General features: G+C 58.6%; 3 protein-coding genes across 7 annotated transcripts in view; 2 read left to right on the forward strand and 1 right to left on the reverse strand.

Annotated features, from left to right (window-relative positions):
* The first annotated feature begins 5,557 nt into the window (after positions 1-5,557).
* Positions 5,558-6,733, forward strand: SMIM29 (small integral membrane protein 29). The gene is made up of 4 exons (XM_062605581.1): positions 5,558-5,721; positions 5,794-5,819; positions 5,902-6,007; positions 6,319-6,733. The coding sequence occupies exons 1-4, from the start codon at positions 5,611-5,613 to the stop codon at positions 6,379-6,381; spliced, it is 306 nt and encodes a 101-aa protein (XP_062461565.1). The 5' UTR covers positions 5,558-5,610; the 3' UTR covers positions 6,382-6,733.
* The window catches only part of LEMD2 (LEM domain nuclear envelope protein 2), a 186,098-nt gene continuing 171,639 nt past the window's right edge, over positions 6,105-20,563 (forward strand). For both annotated transcript variants that reach the window (XM_062605511.1, XM_062605512.1), the window contains exon 1: positions 6,105-6,109. The gene's annotated coding sequence lies outside the window, so the exon portion shown is untranslated. The remainder of the gene's footprint in view (positions 6,110-20,563) is intronic.
* HMGA1 (high mobility group AT-hook 1) lies at positions 7,471-14,960 on the reverse strand. 4 transcript variants are annotated; one of them, XM_062605587.1, is made up of 6 exons: positions 14,816-14,960; positions 14,392-14,571; positions 10,330-10,435; positions 9,450-9,530; positions 8,981-9,031; positions 7,471-8,150 (listed from the first exon to the last, which is right to left on the reverse strand). In XM_062605587.1, exons 3-6 carry the CDS (start codon positions 10,429-10,431, stop codon positions 8,097-8,099), a joined length of 288 nt encoding a protein of 95 aa, XP_062461571.1. In that variant the 5' UTR covers positions 10,432-10,435; positions 14,392-14,571; positions 14,816-14,960; the 3' UTR covers positions 7,471-8,096. The 4 variants fall into 4 exon arrangements, with proteins under 4 accessions (XP_062461571.1, XP_062461570.1, XP_062461569.1 ...); XM_062605586.1 differs by having other exon boundaries at positions 9,450-9,533; XM_062605585.1 differs by having other exon boundaries at positions 7,471-8,153; positions 14,816-14,959.

Below are 20,563 nucleotides of genomic sequence, written 5' to 3' on the forward strand. Positions count from 1 at the left end.
TCTGCTTGTTGCAGCCCTGGCTTTGCTCTCTGAGGGTTAGCTTCAGTCAAGCTCAGAACTGCAGTGACTCCATAGAAGAAATGAGTGTTTGGTGTTTCCCTCTCCAGGTCCATCATTTGGCACAGCATTCCTTTGGATTAATGGCTACGTTGCAAGCTGAAAATGAGAGTTAGTCTTTGTCACATTGAAGATACGTTTAACTTTGGGCTGTGAAAGCTCTTTAGGACCGAGGCAGTGACGGCCGGAGGGTGCAGGATGTACTGCAGCCACCGGCTGCTGTGCCGTGGGCATTCCATAGGGTAGTTGTTAGCTGCTCATGACTTTGGGCTCTCAGAACGAGGCATGCACCCTCTAAGGGGTTTTACAGCTGAAATCTTGAGATAAATCTGTTAAAGAGAAGGGGTCAGGATGAGGCTGTTCAGTACGGGTAGGGCAGATGTAGCAAAAGATCATTCCCAGGATTCTGATGGCGAGCTCACTTGTTCATGTTTAATGCTGTTAAACAGAGCTGAAGTCATACACTGGTGTTACTGATAGACCCTATTAGCCAGGAACTGCAATTAAAACCCAATACAAGGGGATAGAAGTAGGGGCTTTAACGGAGGGGCCCTTCAGTGATTTGGGTTTTTAAGCTGCCTCATAGATCAAAGAGGGAGAGCGTATCTGGCCTGTTAGTCTGGCCATTTTATCCCCCCATCTCTTGCTGATGGTCAGTATGGTAAGCTGCAGGAAGTACTTGGGAGTGGCTGTTGGTTCTTGATAGTAAGGCTGCTGTGATTTAATGGGGTTCTCTCTATGGTACATGATGAGAAACTTCAGATGTGAATGCTCTGATGATGATGCCGGCCTTTGGTCTCACTGCTGTGGAGGAAGGTAAGAGTTCTAGTTTGGGGGCTAGAAAGGAACAGTAGTTCAGCTTTCTGACTCGGTGCTGGACATCGTGTGCACTTCTTAAGCACGATGGCAGTTTAGTTCGGTGTCATCTTGAATGTGCCTTAAAGCAAGCTCTATAAACTGGAAAATCAACAGGGATCGGAATCTGCTAGTGTTGCTTTTTCCCTTGTGCCGACACAAAGCGTTCGGTGGCTGAAAATGTGGGTAGGGAATGTCAGGAATCCTCGGCTCCCTTCTCAAATTGAGCATGGACTTGGGAGCCTCTGCCTCAACTTATCCATGCAGCGAACATGTCACCGTTTTGCAGCACGCTTGGTGCTCTGGGGAGCAGCTGATGTGGAGCTGCGCAGGGTGAATCTTTGCCTCTCCCGGTTGCAACCACTTAGATTCCTTTGCTTGTTCTCAGAAACGCTGTTTTATCCCAAATTGATGTTTTGTGCTTTCCGGAGAGCCAGATGCGATGTTTGTCCCTGCACAAAGCATCCAGTGCAAGTGGCAGCTTGTGAAAGACAGGTTCGGGTGTTTAACTTGCCTGGGGTAGAAGCTACAGCTGGTGCTGGCTCCTTGAAATGCATCAGGCACTTCAGCCAAACTTGCATCAAGAAATGAAGTTGTTGCAGTCGTTTATTGGTGTGAAGAGCTTTTATCTTACAAAGATGCTGGACAACTTGGTACCCTGCCTTTAAATGCCTCTGCCTTCCCTCCCGGCCATGTTCTGCTCAATAAGATAGCATCATCTAGTGGCTGCACCACAGCCTGGGGATGCAGGTGACCTTGCTCCTGGTGTATCTCACCTTGTCTCAGAGTTAGATACTATAACATACATATATATATATATATGTGAGCCTCACTTTTCTTAGTGTTAGAATGAAGACAGGGCTTTTGGCTTCAGTGGTGGAAGGTGGTGCGTAGATACGTGTAGTGGTTTACTGGGTGTAGTGTCATGAGGTCTGTACATGAGAGAGGTGTAGGTGAGTGAAAGAGAAAACTGGATTGAAGATGTGTTTAGGAGATTTATAAAACCTCTTTTTGGTGTTACTTGATACGGATTTTTCCTTTTTTTTTTTTTTCCTTTTTCGTGGGAAAGTGAGAATTTTGAAGTTATTATTGAGAAATTGGCTCTAGAATTGCCTCAGAAATGAACCCCGGGAGGTCCAAGAGCATTTGCTGAACCTCTGTGTGTCCTATTTGATATTTATTACATCAGAAGACCTGGAGCAATCACTTTGTGTTTCCTGCTCGGCCTTCCCAGACCCACTGTCCCTGGCAGCATTCCCGGTGCTGGTTGGAGCAGTGGGATAAATGATCACCCTGATGGCAGCGGTGTGGATGCCTCTGCTGTGCCTTCTCCATCCTTTATGGAATCGAGAGACCTCGAGATGGAAGCTGTGGGGCTGTGACCATCTCTTCATGTCTGAGCTGGTTCCAACGCAGCTTCACAACCAAGGGTAAGACTTTGGTACCAATCCAGGTACTGACCTGTGCTGGCCTCATGCATGGAGCGCCGGTGGGAGCGATCCTTAGGGAAAAGGTTGGTGTCTTAAAGCCTCGCAGATACTTTTCCAAGTCATTCAGTGCCCAGGCCTGGTGGCAGCAGCAGAGGTAGACAGTGATCTTCTAGCATTCCCTGCTCCTGTGTGGTTGGGATAACTCAGTGTGGGCTCCTGTGCTGCTGCTGCTGCTGCCCGGCTTTCACATGGAAGCATCAGTTCCGAGGAGGAAAACTGATGTAGAGACCAGACTTGCTAGTTTATTAGAATAGAAGAAGGCTGAGATTCTCAGTGAGGTGTAAGTTAAATGCTTGGTTCTCTGTGAATTCTGGATGGTTTTGGACTTGTAATTCCCCATAATCTGTTTGCCTTTATTCTTCTGGCTGCAGACTTCCGTTCCTCACTCGAGTGCTTTGTGTTTCGGATCTGGTGACGTTAACACGTGGTTGTTTGAAATGGTTTGCAAAAACACTTTACAACTGCAAGAGCTCTTTGGAAATGTAGCGTTTCAGCTGGTGCTTCTCTCTCTTACTGACTTGGACTTGTTCTCCTTTATGGAACATGGATCAAAGTCAAATGCATTCAGTAAAAAGCAACGTTTTGTTTGCCTCGAGGCTCAGGTCTTAGTTGGAGCTTATGAATAGCGCAGGTGCACTCTTGCTCCTGGTTAGTCTTGGCTGGCAGGGGTAGCTATACCTATGTACTTTGGACCCCATAGTGTCTCCTCAGTGCCCACTCCACACTCAGCTCTGCTGTCGGTACAAACCCTCCATCCCTCTTCTGCAGTGAGGCCTTGGTGCGTTCCAAGCTGTCGATGGCTGCAGGCTGGTTCCTTTCCCAGGGTGCCTGTGTCTGTGTGTGTGAGGGAGGAGAGGTCGTCGCTGTCTTTAAGAGACTTAAGGAAGTGGAAACTGAAGCTTGGAGGGTGCAGGTTTGACAAGCGCAGGCTGTAACCCAGTGCCAACCAATAAAGGTGCCAGTGTTTCACACACAGCTCGGCTCGCCGCGTGGTCTCTCTTCCTCCCGGTGCTGTTACCCACAGGTGTGAACTTGGACATCGGGCACTAAAGGAGAACGGGGCTTGGGATGGGAAAGAAAACCCGGAGGGATGCCACCAACAGCCTGAAGCTGAGGTGGGTTCATCTGAGCAGGGAGGGCACCCTGCACCGAGCTCGACGTGAGTTTTAAGGCATTTAGTCTTGTTTGGATGTTTCTAGTCCTGACCAAGGGCCTCGTGGAGCTGGAGTGGTCCTGGCTCCAAGTCTGCTCACGTCTATCTCACAAAGTCCTTTCCGAGAGGCCAAGTGCCCACTGGCACCATATGAGCTGGGCTGAGCGCTGCAAGGGGACAGCGAGGGTGATGGCTCCATGCGCGTGCACGCAAAATGCGTGGGGCACAAATGCTCTGCCACTGTCTGATTGCTTTCCCAAAGGGTATCGCAGACCCTTCAGGGGTCTCATGCCCTCCCTGCCTGCTTGGGTAAGTGTGCCATAGGAACTCTGGTGCTTATCTGCAAAGTGGTTTGGCAGATGCATCTCTTAACCTTCATTTGCACATTCCCTATGGGATGTGAACGCAACCGGGCTCCTCCTGCCCTGCATTATTACCCCTGGCTCGTGCTTGATGTCCTCACATTTGCAGCATGGAGCCAAAGGCAAGGTTAACCTCTGGTGGGCCCGGGGCTGGCGCTTCCCCTGCCCTGGTACCTCTGGCTGGGTGAGCACGGGAGCGATGCGCAGGCTGGAAATCCGGTTGCTTGCTCTTAGCTGCTTAAATGGAGCTTAGTGCTCAGCAAAGCTGTCCCCAGTTATCTGTTGGGGTCTGAGAAGGGGCTGGTGTCTCTCACTGCAAGTTCTGGAGCAGAAATACCCGGTGTCACTATTCTAGCTCATTGTCTGCTAAAAACCCACCTTCCACCCCAGTCACAAAGGTGTCACATCTCCAGGCCAGGTTATGCCATTGACCTCAGCGTCCCTGGGGAGGTTTCCCTAGGGATGAGCATCCCTCAGCTCCCCCTTTATCCCCATCTGGATGCCCTGGGCAGCGATGGATGGGGAAAGAAAAGAACCACCCAGGACTTGAAGATGCTGTGGCCATGGGGAAGGGTTGTGTGAGCCCCGGTCTGCTCCCTCGCGCTCTCCAAGGACTTTCCTAGAAGTGGTTGGGTTTATTTTAGCCGGGAAGAGACGGATGCAGCACGAGCATCCCGCAATGCCCCGCTCAGGTGTGATGCTCTTGTGCACCAATGGGGTTGGGGACCAGGGGCCGCTGCGGCTGTGGCTGGTTTGGGAAGACTGCATAAGGCAGGGAGGGTCAGCATGGACAAAGGGACCAGGCCCCCCAGCTCTGCCTTTCCCCGGCTCCTCTCTTCCACCTCACTGTTCTTAGCTCTTAGGAAGCAAACCGTGGCTCCCTGCTCCCCAGTGCCTCCCGCTCCCGGGGGCTGACCCACTTAGTGGGGCCATCTGGTCCCAGCGCGGGCAAAGCGGATTAGCCCCACGGCCGGGATCAGGGCTGGGTGCTGCCACCGCCATGGGTGACACCGCCGGCACCGCCACGGCCCCGGCTCCTCTCCCTCTGCCTGTAGCTCCATCCATCCATCATCATCTGCGCGCCTCCCGCCCCCTCTGCACCTCCCATCCCCTCATCCCTCCACCCTGCATCCATCCGCACACCCGTTGCTTCCCCCCCCCCCCCAAGAGCCTTTTCCCCGTTTTGTGTTTTCCTTCTTTCCCCCGTTTGCAGTTTTCCCATTTTCCCCTTTTCTTTCCTCTTTTCCTCCCTCGTTTCTCCCTTTTCCTCCTCCTCCCCCCCCCCCCCCCAGCCCGGTCTCTGCTGCCCCCTCCCGGCCGCGCTCTGCCACTGCCTCCCCCCCTCCCCCCCCCCAGCCCCGCCCCAAGGGCCCCGCCCATTGCCCCGCCCCCCCCCCCCGTCCCGCGCCTCCGCGTGGGTTCCGGGCGCGGGGGGTGCGCGGCGCGCGCAGGTGGGGCGGGGATGCGGTGGGGAGGGGGGGGAGGGGGGCAGAGGTCGTTGCGTGTCCCCCGTTTCCCCCCTCCCCCCATCCCCCCATCGCGCGGGGCTCCTCGTGTCCCGGGGGTCGTTAACGCTGACCCCCACCCGCAGTCGTCCCCGTTGTGTCCCCCGTGTCCCGTCCGTTCCCCCCCCTCCCGCCGCCGTGGGGCCGGACGCGGGTGTCCCGATGCGCGCAGGAGCCGGCGCTGGGCTATGAGCAACGCCACGGCCCCCACGGCCCCGGGCGCGGCGGGGGACTCGCTGGTGGGCTACGTCCTGGGACCCTTCGTCCTCGTCACCCTCCTCGGCGCCGTCCTGGCCGCGGTGAGCGGGGGTCGGGGTAGGGATGGAGGGCGGCGGGGTGGGTCCGGGGCCCGCTGACGCCTTTCCCCGCAGGTGATGTACATCCAGAAGAAGCGGAGGTGAGCGGCGGGGTGCGGGTTTACGGGTGGGGGATGATGCCCCGTGGGACCGGACCCTGCTGAGCCGCCGCGCCCCGGGCAGGTTCGATCGGTTGCGGCACCGCCTGCTGCCCATGTACAGCTACGACCCGGCCGAGGAGCTGCAGGAGTCGGAGCAGGAGCTGCTGGTGCAGGCGGAGGATGCCCGGGTGGGTTGAGCCGCTCCGGTGGTTCGGGGCTGCAGGGGTTGGGTTTGGCTGCGTGCCGTGCTCATCCTTTACATGGGGAAGCAGCGTTGAGCAGCGCCGCGGGTGTTTTGGGGCCCGGGTGGGAGCCCACGATGCCAGCCTGCCCTGCGGGAGCATCTCTGGGAGCTAAGCGAGGGGTTGGGCATCATCCATGCGGGAGGCATGGGCTGTGGTGGCTCCTCCAACCCATCCCGACATAGTCTGGGGTTGCTTTGCCCCTCTGGGTCGGGGCTGGGGCCGTCCCCCCCCCCCCATAGCACTGTGTGTTGCAGGTGGTGCCCGGCTGGGGGGGGGCTGCGCCCCTCCGGCCCCTGCGCGGGGACTGGAAGGCCTGATCCTGCTGCAGAGCTGGGACTGAATCCTGCCCACAGGAGCCAAGGGATGAATGCATCCACACCGGCACCGCTGCCTGCCGGGAAGGGCAGGATGCACCCGGAGTAGCGTGGCACTGCTGGGGGCGATCCCAGGCCATGGGTGCTGATGCTAACGGGTGATCTCCCACCTTGGCACCAAGTTCTGCTGATTTCTTTGCTTGAGCTGCCCTGCCAGCCCCTTAGAACGTCCTCAGTGGGGCGGCCGGGGCTGGTACTCGGTGCGGGAGCATCCGGATGTGGGCCTTTGCAGGGTGCGGGGGGCACGATGCCTGTGGGGCAGCGGTGCTGGAGCCAATAAAGGTGTTTCTCTGCACTTGGCCAGAGCCTCCTGCATAGGGCAGGGAGGGTTTCAGCAGGCCACAGGCCAGCCTGGGGGTCAGCATCGTGTCCCCACCATAGCAGCATCATGACTCGGCTTGGTTGTGTAAAGGTGCTGAGGATGGGAGTTCTTGGGGTGGGCGGGCGGCAGGGCTTTGCCTGTTTCTGTTCCCGTTGGCAGCTCCCATCCATCCCTTGGAGGATGGCACCATCAGGGTCCTGTGGAGAAGGTTCCTTGCGGAGCATCCGCTCGTGCCTGTGTGCATGGACCAGGGCAGAGGCGGCAAACGTCCATAAAATGTTTTATTCAAGTAACTGCAAAGAGGAACCCAAAAGGTCGTTAACAGTGAACCCAAAAGGAAAAGACCAAACCAACCGAACCCCAATTGTCCCCCACCGGGGCCGCCCAGCGCCGACCTCCGGTCCCGCTGCAGCCACTGTGCAGGGAGCGGTGCGGAGGGAGAGCATCCCAGTCCCCATCCCACCGCAGCCACTGGCCCGGGGAGCAGCAGAACAAAAACCTCGGCTGTAAAATCAGCAATTAATGAAAACCAACGAAAAAAAAACCAAAGGGGAAGGGAAAAACCAAACCAAAAACACCCCCCGGCCCCCAGCGAGAAAGGAACCACGGAGCCAGCGATGCCCCGCCACAGCAGCAGCACGTGTGTGAGTGCAGAGAGGAACTTAAATATCCAGAGGTAGTTGTGAATGAAAGGAAAACCCCAAAACAAGTACTAAAAAACAATTCTCTGTTTATAGCAGAACCGAGGGGGAAGGGGCTGCCCTGAGCTGGCCCCACTTGGGACCCCCGGGGATGGGCACCGAGCCCCGGCATCGCTGTGGGTGCTGCTCCCACACACACGGAGCAGTTGCCCAGGACTTGGGGGGGGGCACAAGGGGAGGTTTGCCTGGGGTAGCAGCGGGCCGGGGCTAAGGTCTGATCCATGTGGGGGTCTCGCCTTCGCTGACCCCCTCATCCCTTCCCTGCAGGGTCCCCGGGGCAAAGCCCAGCGCCCGCTTTGGATGGGTGAGATCGCTGCATTGAGGGGCAGCAAAGGCAAGGGGTCCCAGCCCCAGCTCTCTGCCAGTCACCCCCTTTGCCGGTGGGGCTGCCCCATAACCCAGCACTGGGGAGAGAGGGGAACTGGGACAGGTGCTCCCCCCCCCACGGGCAGGGGGCTGTGGGGGTCACCCAGGTTGGGCCATTTTCCAGTGCTGCCGTTGTGTGAGGGTGAGGAGGGAGCGGAGCAGGGAGGAGGACAAAGCCAGGGCCGCGCCGTGGGTTTCTCCCCATCCCTGTCCCCCCGGGGACACGGGACCATCGATCAGGCAATGAGGTAGCGCCGGTTCCGGAGGCTTCACTGCTCCTCCTCGGATGACTCCTGGGAAATGTTCACCTCCTCTTCATCCTGCTGCTGTGAGGTGAGGGAGAGCGGTCGGGGAGGGCAGGGGGTGGCCAGGGGCTGCAGGCACCCCCCGTCATCCATGGATGCATCGCATCCCTTGTGTAAAGAAGGAGGCACCAGCATCCCCCTGACCCGGGGCGCTGCCCTTTGCTTTGCTCCAGGTCTGACCACTGCAGGTTAAACCCCAGGTAAGAACCAACCCCCCGGGTGGGCTCAGTGCAAGGAGGGAGCCCCATATCCCGATGTGATGCTGCCCCATCCCCAAGTGCCCCCCGGGGTGGCCATGAGCATCTGCACGTGGTGCTGAGTAAGGGTGAGTGTGAGCATGAGTCAGCGCCGGCCCCACTGCCTTCATGGAGCAGCAGCACACGGTGTCCTGGGCATGGGATGGGCTCGGGCCCACCCTGGGGGCCCCAAAACTGTCCCTGGTTCTGTGCCACCGGGCCAGGAGACCCCAGGATGCAACCAACCCCGGTTGGTGTCAGCCCCTTTGCCTTCCACAAGGAATCAAAGTGGGAAAAGGGGCAAAACCTCGCGTGGGGCAGAGCAGCCTCACAACGAGGATGCTGCTGGGTGTCCCAGTTCTCCATGGGGATGTGGCACAGGGTTGGGGACAATAGGATGTGCACGTGGGGAAGGGAGATGAAACCTGCTCCCAGCTATCTGGGTGGCAGTTGTGGGTGCGTGCTACATCCCATGGGGCTGTAAACTGAGGGGAGGGGAGGGTGAAATTAAGAGAGGAAAGCACAAAGAGGTGACCATAATGCACGGGGTGGGTGGATGCTGCTGCACACACAAAGGGCCAGCATGGAGGAGGAAGGGAAAACCCCACTCACCGACTTTTTGGGTCGTCCTCGAGGTTTTCTCCCTGGTGTGACTGCAGCTTTCTGAGCAAATCGGGGGCAAAAAGAGACGTTTTGGTCAAGCTGGGGCTGGTCCCTCATCCCCAGGATGCTGCTGGAGGGGGGAGGAAGGGTGCGGGTCCCCTTCCTCCTCCCACCCAGTGACTGCCAGATTCATCACCCCAATGGCACGTCCCGGCCCGCAGGCAGGACCCCCCCCACCACCACCACCATGACTCACGGGGTGGGCGCAGGATGTGAGTCGCCTGGTTTACAAACAGGTTCCTCGCTGCTGTCCTCATCCTGACACCCACGGTTCCTGCCCCCCCCCCCTTCCCTGGGGGTCAGAGCCAACCCTCCCCCCCCCAACACACACACACCCAGCGATAGATCTGCCCCAAATTGTTTGTAATTGAGCTCAAAACGGAGCTTGGCCGGAGCATCCCCCATCCCCAGCACCTACCCTGCCTTTCGGGGTGGCCTTGTTTTTACTGCCCTTTGGCCGTCCGCGGGGTCTCTTGGGGGTCGGGGCCTCACTGGGCTCCTGCTGGAGGGAGAGCAGAGGGGGGTCACTGCGGATGGGGACCCCCGGGCAGGGATGCGTGCCCCGAGTGGCTCCCGGTGCACCAGGATACCCTGGGATACACCTTGGGATGCTCCGGGCTGGGAGCCCCGTTCTCCACAGCAGAGATGCTCTTGCACGTGGTACTGGGAGCACTGATTGCACCGGGATCGGCGCTCAGGCTGCTGCGTGTCCTTCACCCGGGCTCGTACATGACCCATCCCACCCGGCATTGGCAGCGTGGCTTAGCCCATGGTCCCGGCTGGTTCCTCAGCCCCGGACCCCAGCTTGGTGCTGATGCTGCTGCCGCCTGGCAAAGGGAAGCTGCCAGTCAGGAAAACGTGCCCCAAGCCCCCCCCTGCCTCTGGGAGGGGACTGGAGGAGGAGTTGGCACTGTAAAGGTTCCAGCAGCATCTTATCCCTCTGAGCAGCTTTTGCTAATGGGGCTTTAATTAGCTCGTCTGCAAAGGCAGGTTCAGGCTGGGGTGGAGCAAGGGGAGGCCTCAAGCCCTTCCCTGGCCAGGAGCAATGGGGTGTTACAGAGCTAAAGGGGTGTGAAGCCCTTTGGGAGGGTTCTGAGCAGCAGGAGGAACTGCCAAAAGGGAGGTGGGGGGGGCTCATTGCAGGCATCCCCATCCCTACCCGGGGGATGCTGCTGGGGGTGCAAGTGGGGGATGTTTATTGCTGCCCTGTAACATGGGGGTGCCCGGCCCCGAGGGCATCGCTATGGGCAGAGCTGCCCATTGGGGTCCATCGTCACCTCCCGGGGAACCCCACGTACCTGCGGCTTCTTCCTGGGCCGCCCCCGGCCCCTCTTCTCCGACACGTCCTTCTCCCCCTTGGAGGCCAGGGGCTGGCTGGATTTGGCGCTGGATTCACTCATGGTCCTTCCAGCAGCAGTGAGGAGCAGGAGAGGGAAGAAGCTTGGTCAGTGATGGTTTGGCCACGCTGGACCACGCCGTTCCTTCCACCCTCACCCCGGAGCAGGCAGGCAATGGGGGCACAGAGGGATGAGTGGGGCAGCCGGAGCCTCCCATGGAGTCATGGACATGCCCTGTCCCTGCTACCTCCCAGGTAAGGATGCTCGGCCCCCCACAGCCACCTCCTGGTCCCCCTGTAGGGACGGGGATGGCAGTGGGGTATCAGCACAGACAGGGGGTGACAAGGACCAGGGTCCCCCCTCTAATAATGCCTCAGAATTATCATGCAGCTGAAATGAGCAGCTTCTACCTTAACCCATCCCTTCCCAGAGGCTTGCCTGCATCCTCCTCCTCTCCCTGCATGGACCAGCCCGTGGTGGAGAAACCAAAAGCATCACTAAAAGCTATGCCTAGAAGGGACCCCACCTGTATTTTTGAACCCATTCAGCAGTACCACACTCTGGGGTGCAGGACTTTTGTGCCCCAGAAACACAAAGCAGGCAAAGACCATCCCTCCTGCCGCTGCAAAGCCACCCCGACTGCGCCCATGTCCCTCCTGCAAACAGGCCTTTGGTCCCTGCTGTGCATCCCATGGCACAACACTCGCTGCATCAGTCAGTGCCCCAGTGCTATGGCAGCTCCCAGGGTCCCCAGCAAGCATTTGGGGAGCAGCAGCTCTGCCCATTCCTGCAGAGCCCATTTGCTTTCTGGAAAGGAGGAAAGTGGCTCCGGATTTAATCTGGAGCACTGGCAAGTTGGAACAAGGTGAATGGTGGCACAGGGCCCCACATGGCTCCCACAGCCCTGCTCCCCCCATCCAGCCCCACTGCACCCCCATCCCGCTCCTGCCCTCCAGATGGGTTTAAGGACAAGGTTCCCCCAAACCGGTCCCTTGTCCAAGGGACACTGGGCCCCTTCCCCGTGAATGTTCCAAAGGGCTGGATGTCTTTCCTTGCTCATAGGGAAATCCCACAGAGGGAAAGGCTCCATCTTCCCTCCTCCACTTCAGCGCTTCCCCAGGGGCATAGGGAAAACCTGCTCTTCCAGAGCCGTGGGGCCAGATCCACACCCAGCTCCCAGCGCAGGAGCCAGGAGAATGGGCTCGAGGCTGGAAGGGAGCAGGATTGCTACCACAGCCCTGGTTCTTAATGGTGATCCTGAGTACAGGGCACCCACTCTGCTCCTTGGTTGGGAGACTGTGGCCATGCAGGGAGGGGGGCACCTGCCTGGGGGGTGGTGATGTGATGATTCCCAATGGAAACAGCCCCACCTCGCTGCCCATAAGCATGGGGCTTGGAGCTACCTGGGAGAACAATCACAGCTTTGCAGTGGGACGGATGGAGCGACCTCCCTGATCCCCCTCTCCCCGGGGATGCTCTGCATGCAAAGACGGAGGCACTGTCCCTATCTCTGCCTACAGGGTTAATAACCCCTGCTTCTGAGCAACTGGTTTCAATTTGGGCAGCATTAGAGCAGCTTGGGACAGCGCTACCGGAGAGAACAGGGCTGCGGGGGTGCTGACCCCTCCTCATCCCAGGGGATGCTGAGCCTCATGGGGATGGCTGGGACCGGGCGCGGGTGGGATGTGCAGTGCCAGGAGCCAGGCTCAGACCGTGTTAGAAACCACGCGTCAGCTCCTGCTCCCCTCTGGAAGTGACTCACGAGTGCAAAACAACAACAACAGAGAGACAGAAACCACGCTGCCGTGTAAACACCCCGAAAGCATTACTCAGAGCAGCCCGGAGCCCTTCGAGGGGTCTCTTAGACAAGAAAAGAAAGAGAAGGATGGTTTCGATTTAGGGCAGAAAAACGCCGTTTGAGCAGGGGCTGGGACGGGTTTGTCTCTTTTTAAGTCAATCTTTGTCAGAGGAAACACAGCTTCCGAGCTGCGCCGTACCCTCTCCCGAAGCTGGAAACAGATGGGCCCGGTACAGCCCCCACCGCGCCGTGCTGGGACAGACACGGCCCCACGCAGCGGCTCCAGACGGGGATGCTGAGGGGACCTTTCCCACTGGGAATGGTCCCAGAGCCGGAGCCTGCTGCCACAGTTGGTGCTGGGGAAAGGATGTGCGCACCCAAGGATGTGCCACCTCCAAGCTGCCCCCATGGGCTCCAGGGCTGAAATCAGCTCCTTGCCCTGCTTCAGTAAAGGGAGATGAGGAGGAGGATGGAGCTGGGGGATGCTCCCCACTCCCACCCCAGCACCTTCCCAGCCAGCACCCGAGGGTGGCCCCAGCTCGGTAGCACCTGCCTGGCCCTGGGTGCATCCTGAGCCTGCGGATGGTGCCGGACACAGCGCGGGAAGCAGTTCCAGCCCCGCTCGTGTGCATCGAAGCCCTATGGGAGGGAGGGAAGGAGGGAGGGAGCAGCGGTGTTGCCATGGAGGAAAGGAAGCAGCTGAGAGAGAAACCTTTCCACGCAGGGAGGAATCAGTTGGAGAGGAGGGCAGGGGGCTGCCAGGCTCCTCGAGGCCGGGAGGGATAAATCTGTGCAGGGTTTGGAGGTGGAGGGGCTACATCTGCCTCCGGATCGATGGAGCTGGGGGAAGAAAAACTCCTCCCCTCTCCATCCCTATGGATGGGGAACCACTGAACTCATTCCTCAGCCCCACTGTGTGCTCCAAGACAGGAGCTGGGCCGTCCTCAGCAGCCACCTCTTGCACAAGCATGGTTTGGGTTGCAAAAGAGCCAACCTGGTCCCTCGGAGCGATGCTCCCCGCTGCCCCTGGGCCTGCTCCTGCCTCCCCCAGCCCGCCCGCGCTGGCTTACGCTGCTCTGTGCAAATAAACCCATAAATCCCCCGCTCCTGCTCCTGCCACCTACTCTTAGATTAAACAAACCAGCCCAGGAGAGGCAGGAGACAGGCGGTGGCTTAGATCTTACAGGGAAAAAAGCAGAAACCTCTTCACGCCCAGGAAATCCAGCCCGATTGCAGCTGGAGAAGGATCCCGGCCGCACCTCCTGGCAGAGGGAGGACGGGAGAGGGAGGAGGGGAAGGAATAGTAGAGCAGAAGTTGAAGAGCCTGTTCGGCAGGGGTGCGAGGGCTGGGAAGGGATGTGCGCGGCTCCTCATTAGACAAACCCTCCATGGGGCTGCTTTGAAGCCCCCCCCCCAGGCCTGCTATTAAGGAAAGTCACCCCCCCACCCCCCCCTTCCTTCCTGGGCATGCATAATAAAAGGAAGTGATAAAAGAAAGGAAGGAGGGAGATGGGGGAGAAAGAAAAGAGGCAGGAAGGGCACCATCACACGCTTTGTGAAGCCCCTGTCCTGCGGGGTATAATAAAGCCCCGGGTGGAGCCAGCCCTAGGTCACATTCCACCGCCTCCCCCCCCCCCCCCCCCCCACCGGCCAAAGAGGGCTGGGTGCGGGGTGCGCGGCCCCAAGGTCCCGGGATTGGGGGTGAGCCCCCAGCACCGCAACTTCGCACCGACCCTCACGCGTGTGTGTGTCCGTGTGTGTCCCCGTCCGCCCGGCCCCACGCACGCTCCCGATCCCTCGCCACGCACCGGCCGCGGCCCCGCGCACCTTGCACGGCCCCGCGCACGCTGCGAGTCCGGGCGGGGGCCGCGGCCGCGCATCACCGGCACCGCGCAAGTGGAACCAAAGTACCGGAGCGCAGGGGAGCCCTGTCCCCCCCGTCCCCCCCGCCAGGTGCATCGCACTATTAATACCGATAATTAATAACAATAATAATAGCAAGAGGCATTGCGGAGCCGGGCCGCCGCACGCACACACACGCGTCCTTGCACATACCAAGCAAACCGAGGGCGATCGTGCACAGCATGCGGAGGGGAAAGGGGGGGGGGGGGGAGCGAGCAGAACCCGGCTCTCCCCCTTTCCCCTCCCAACCACCCCCCGGCCCTCCCCGCACCCCCCCCCCCCCCCACCCGGAGCAGAAAGGAAAGAGGAAGGCCGGCACTCACAGTCAGCTTGATCCCGGAGCCGGCTGCTTGGGGTGGGTTTTTGGGGGGCGGGTTGGTGTTTTTGGGGTGTTATTTTTTTTTTTTTTTTGTCCTGGCGTGTCTTGTGTTGTGAAGAGAATTAAACACACACACCCCCCCCTCCCTTCCCGGCGGCGGCTGCTGCTGCTCGCAAATGCGGATCTGAAAGGAGAAGGCAGAGAGAGAGGCTGCGACTCACACACGCATCCACGGCTCAGCCAGGCCCCCCTCTTATTTATATAAATAATAAAGGGGGGGGGAATGCTCCAGGAGGAAGGAAGCTGGATCAAAATCATTTGCAGGAACGAGGAAAAAAAAAAAAAAGGAAAATAGGGAAAAGGAGGGGGGGGGGCGAGAAAGGGGGAGAAAGGGGGGGGGGGGGAAAGGAGCGAGCTCCCAGCCTTACTGGAGAGGATCCAGCTGCTAAAAATAGCAAAATCACACTCGAAATTAAATAAGGGCAACCAGGCTAAGGGGAGCTTCCAGCCCTTGCGGAGCGGGGGGGAGGAGGAGCCCGGCTGCATCACGGCCGGGGGCGGGCGGCGGCGGGGCCGGGACCGATAGGTCCGTTCAAAGGGCTGTGGCGGGCGGGCGACGGCTGCTCCCCCGCCCCGAGCCCCGGGGCAGGCGGAGGATCCCCCCCGGGAGGGGGGGGGGGGATGATGGAGGAGACCCCGACCCCCCCCCCCCTCCCCTTCAGCCGGGGATGCTTCAGGGATGCTCCTGGTGGGGCCGTGCGGGGGGCGCGGGTACCCCTCGGTGCTGAACGCCCCCGGCGGAGCGGGCAGCGCTGTTTGAGGCTGAGGGGGGATTCGGATCTCCGTAGGGGCTGTGCCACCCACCGGCTCCAGCACCCATGGGCAAAGCATGATGCTCTTCCCTTTCGCTGCAACCCCGCCGGGTTAAGCCCCATACACACGCACTAAAAAAAGCCTCCGGTCCCCGACTGTAGGCACTGGCGGTGGGGGCTCCATCCCTGTGGCCTCCCAGGCCCGGCTGGGTGGTGTTGGGATATTTGGTGTATTTTTGTACTCCAGCACCATGGGAGGCTGGTGTGGAAGTGCTGCCCGCTGAGCACCGGGGGAGGTTTGGGAGCTGGTGAGCAGCCCAGGGCGCTCTCCCTGGGGTTTAAGCAGACGGCGGGGTTGGTGTGCAGTGATAGAGCTTTATTCTGCATTCCTGTGATTTGGTTTGGAAGGGGTTTAGGTCGGTCTGGAGCAGGAGCTGGGATCAGCTCTCCAGGTAAGTACCCTGAAACCCCATTGTGTCAGGGGCAAGGTTTTCCAAAGCATGCACTGGGGATCTCATGGGGAGTTTCTTGGTGGATACAAGGAAATCCAGATCTCCTCTCAGCGCTGAGACTTTTCCCCAAACTCCTGCAGAAACTCCAATCCCAAGATTGAATGGAAACTCCAATTTAGGTGCTTTCGACTATCCTGACGTGAAATCTGGAGTTAGGAACTGAACTTTAAACTGCCTGAAGCTGGATCTGGGTTTCAGGCAAGTTTTTATTAATGAAAAGAAAATCACCTTTAAAACTGTGAAACTTGGGAGCATCAATGCCTGCATGTGCAAAACTGCTTCAGCCGGGAAGGTCTGCTGTGCGAAAAGGAGCAGATCAACAGAGCCAGGCTCATGGCACTGGTTTTAGTAATTTTCACTTGGATTTTTCAAATCCCCTGCAAATTCCCCTGCCCAAAGAACAATCAAAGCACTGTCCCTTCGGGATGATTAAAAAATGAAAGCAAAGAAGGGGGAAAAACCACCCTGTGAGAGCCTGACCTGCTTAAAAACGCCTGCACAAAGAGCTGGCATTGCCCCTCTTGCACCGGCGCTGAGCCTGGCTCCAGGTCCCCAGCTCGGGAATGGTGATGGATCTCCTTCACCTGAGTGCCTTGCACCCAGACAGGGGTGTGTGTGCAGACCCTGATCATCTCTTTGACCCAAATCGGTGTTCCCCTGCACCTGGAAGTGCCAGGGTACCCTATGTCTGCAGCAACCCCAGCCCTGCCCATGGCCACACTTGGGCTTCTCCCCTTTGCTGTGGGCCTGGCGAGGAATTTGGTTTCTGTCCCGGGCAGAGGCTCGTTGTTATTAATATCCCTCGTTATTTATTCTGCAGCAGCAGTGAATGGCTGTAACCAGAGAGCTGCAAACAACCTGGGCTGCTCCTTCTTGCTTGAATCCCTGGAACTTTGGGCAATTCCCTGCTCGGTGAGGCCATGCCAGAAACCCCCCCAGGCTGGGTTCACCTGTGGAGTGACCACTTGGTCTTTAAAGCAAAACAGTGCTGCAGTGGCCCCCTGAAACTAAAGAGTGGCACTGAGATGCTTCCAGCAGCTGTGAGCAGCGTGCCGATGGGAAACCAGCACACAACTGTGTGCGAGGAGGGGAAATGGGGGAAATAAACAGGGATTTGGGGAAATGGGATGGATTTGGTGCTCAGGGTGTGTTTGCCAGGCCAGGAGGACCCAGGGGGTTTTGGAAATAGCCTGGTAATGCGCGGCAGTGAGGTCTGCACCCGCAGGAAAGGGGGCTCAGGGCAGCATCCCCTGTGTTAAACAGGAAGGAATCCCTATGCGATGCCCGTGCAGCAAGGTGGGGAGCGGAGCAGAGCAGGGCGCTGGAATTCCAGCAGATCCCAGTGCTGGTCCCAGGGCTTCAGGCCGGGAAGATCATTTTCACTTTTGTTTTTGCAGTTTTCCTGAGTTAAAGCCTGTGCCCGGTGCGTGCTCAGGGTGAGATCCGCAAGTGACATCGTCTGGAAGCAGGGAAACAAGAAGTGATTTGTTCCCCCCTTTCCATGGTTACTGAGCCCGATGCAGGGGTTGTCCCTGGTGGAGGTGCCTGTGGGGCCGGCCATGGCAGGAGGGAGGACAGAGATGGAGCCTTTGTTTCCCCTCCCGGCTTTGTTTCCCGCTGGCCCCATTGATGAAGTCCCATGTGGCCAAACAGCCCCAGACCCACCCCGAAACTGTCCTTTTAACTTGATTAAACAGCTCCTTCCTTCTCCCCCACTGAGCAGATTTAACACTCACCAGAGCAGTGTTTTCCCGTAGCCCTATTCCGGGGGCAAATTCCTAAATCACCTGATAATTACAGGCTTAATGCTGGTGCTTTCAGGAGCCCTGAGTTTGCAGGACGCGGTGATGCTGGATGGGGGGTGCACGTGTGAATTAGCGGGTATCCCTATTTCTCTTTCGTGTTTCAGGCCTGGGAGGAGAGCTGATGGGGAAACGGGTGCCCAGTGCCTGGGAAAAGCTGCACCTCTGCCAGCTCCCCAGGAAAAGAAGGTGCTTGAAATCATTCCCTGCTGCTTCAGTTCAGCAGGGCTCTGCGAAGCTGCAGGCACTGAGCGACTGCCCTTGTCGGGAGGGATGTGGGGGGGACCAGAGGGTGGCCCTGGGGAGGGGGGCACCTCATCCTGCTCTGCCACTGAGCCCTGCAAAGCTGCGTTTAGGGTTCGGGTGCCTAAGTCCTGCTGCTGGCCCTGGGAAAGGGGAAACTGGATCCTCTGAGGCAGCTCTGGAAACAATCTCAGCCCAGGTTGTTGGGTAACTGCTGTGGGCTAATGAAGAGCAGGGTGTGTTTGTCACCTCCAGAGCCCTCCTTAATCCGGTAGCTCTATTGTTACCCTCATTGCACTGATGGGGAAACAGCAGTGATGCCACTGATGTGGCTCAGAGTTGGGGCGACTTGTTCAAGAGCACGTTTCACCATGATCAGTGTCTGTTCTGATGCTTGGGCTGCGCTGGGTCCCTCTTAGGTGCCTTTACCCAGCATTGCTGTGATTTTGCTGTCCGGGGATGTTTCATCCGGTGCTTGGAGCATCCCCCTGCACTTCTCTGGTCGGGGCTGCATCATGGGGACCATTTGTTGGGGGTCCTCCTGCTGCACAAGCCACAGGCAGGACTCAGCATGCTCTGAACCTGAGTTTTCTCATTTCCAGCATCCTTGGGTTGATGCAGGCAGAGGAGCACGTATTTGTCTCCTCTATACAGAGGAACTCCTCTCTCTGCTGCCTCCTGGATGTTCCTGGTGTCTCAGGGGCAGGAGCTGCACTAGGTTGGGCAAGAGGATGGTGGCAAGGTCTGGCCCAGGCCTGAGCTTATTCAGTCTTGTCTGTCTCTTCCAGCACAGGAGCTGGCTGAGCTCAGCATGGCCAGGATCAATGTTCATGGCACTGTGGGACCTGGTGTCCCCCGAGTCACTGCAGGGATGACTGGAGACACCCCCCGTCCCCGATGTTTCCACCCATTTCTGCTTTCTCTCTGCAAGGTAAGAGGTGGCTGCACAAGTAAGAAAGCTCTGCAGATGGGTCCATGGTGAACTGCCTTCAGTAATTCTTGCCCAGTGCAATAGGGTGAGCACTGCATTTGCCACATGTTTCTTAAGGCACTGCAGGGCTGAACTCTTCCTCCTGGGAGGACATCTCCAGTGTGGAGCATCCTGAGACCGCAGCGCTTGGGAAGGGTTTTCCTGAGGTTTGCCACATCCTGAAGAGCTTCCAACACACAAGAACAAATACTCTCCCTCCAAGAAGCAGAAGGACTTGTGTAGCTCTGTGCAGGAGAGGCGGCAGTGAAGCCAGGCACACAGGACCCATCCTTCCTCCCATTACTGTTATCTCAGAGCTTGCACACAAATCCCTGCTGAAATATTTATTACTGGCCACAATCAATGATTAACCCCCAGGAAAAGACGTTGCTGGCGGCCTCTTTGCTTGCTTCCAGAGTAGGATGAGGCCGAGGCATGTGGGTTGCTGAGTGCCTGCCCCCCATTTATACCCAAGGGGACTGGGTGCTGGGGAGAAGGGTTGCTTGGGGGTGTACAAGGGTCCCTATGGTGCAAAGTTGGAGGAGAAGGAAGGGAAGATTACACCTTACGCCTGTCTCAACCCTCCAGCGTCGAGGGGCCCGGCTGACCAAGAGAGTCGGTGCCCTTTGTGCCTGCAGAGAAATGGCCAAATCTGCCTGGACCAAGCCAAACCCATGGGGTGCTGCCTTGTTTTGAAAGCTCTGCCGGGAAGTCACCCCTGGGACAGCTTGGCTGCCTTGGGCGAGAGTCACAAGGCTCATCCCGGTGCCGCCAGGCGCTCGTGGCACATTCCCTCCCTCCTGCCCCTCTGGATGTGGCATTTTGTGTTTGCGATGGGGAGGTGATGGGGCCCACATCCCCTGCCTCCGGGAGCTGTGGGTTTAGGGGGGAGCTTGCCTACTTGGCCACAAGTCCGGCCATGCTATGGGAGCCAGAGGTGAAGCCATCCCTATGGGCACAACGTCTCTGATGGGAGGACAGAGGCTGGGGCAGGCACAAGGCACCCTGAGGGACCACCAACCTGTCCCTGTCTCATCCTTCCTCTTGTTCACAGTCCCTAAAATCCCTGGCTTCAGGGGCGTTCAGCTGCTGCTGCCTTCCATACTGTGGGGCTTGGGCTTCAGACCCCCTTTGATCCCAGAACCAGGTCTAATTCCCTCTCCTCCTTTAACAACAAATTGGGATTTGCTTGCTTTTAATCTCCTGCCTGCAGGAGCTGGGCTCGGATGTGCTCACTGCCCCAGCTTGGTGCTGCCCAGGCCTCCACTATGTGTAACCTCATGTGTGTAAATACAGACATAAACCTAACGTGCAGGTCAGGGAGTGCTGGGGCAGGGAGAGCCGGATGAGCCGGTGGGGCTGGAAAGTGGCTCTGGCTCAGGCAGGGACGATGCTGCCATGCCTGGGCACCCCGCTGCCTGCACGCCCTGACCTGCTGCTGCCCGTGGGGACATGTCCCTGCCTGTGCACCCGCTTGGTGCGGCGGGGGCTGCACCACCGGCCTGATCCCAGTGCATGCCTCTCCCATGTGCTGCAACGGCGAGGATGAGCTTTGGGTGCTGCTGCCCAAAGAGAAGGGGTCCATGGGGGAGGCTCTTTGGCTCAGGCACCCCAAGGGGGAGCATCCCATCGGTTTTTGGGGGGCTGCTCGGTGTCCCGCAGAAGGGTGCCCCGTGCTCCTGGGCCACCGGCTGTGCCACCCCCCGGGGTGGGCTGCTGGGAGCTGGGATGCTCTGGGGCTGCAGCCACACCGCGGTGCACAATGGCCTTTTGTCTGCGGGGCTGCCCCAGGAGCATCCCGACATCCCAGTTTTCCAGTAACATGAAACCTCCTCGG

Source organism: Pezoporus occidentalis, unplaced genomic scaffold (genome assembly GCF_034315485.1).
Source record: "Pezoporus occidentalis ecotype Australia unplaced genomic scaffold, CSIRO_AGI_Poc_V1 ctg92, whole genome shotgun sequence".
Lineage (NCBI taxonomy): Eukaryota > Metazoa > Chordata > Aves > Psittaciformes > Psittacidae > Pezoporus > Pezoporus occidentalis.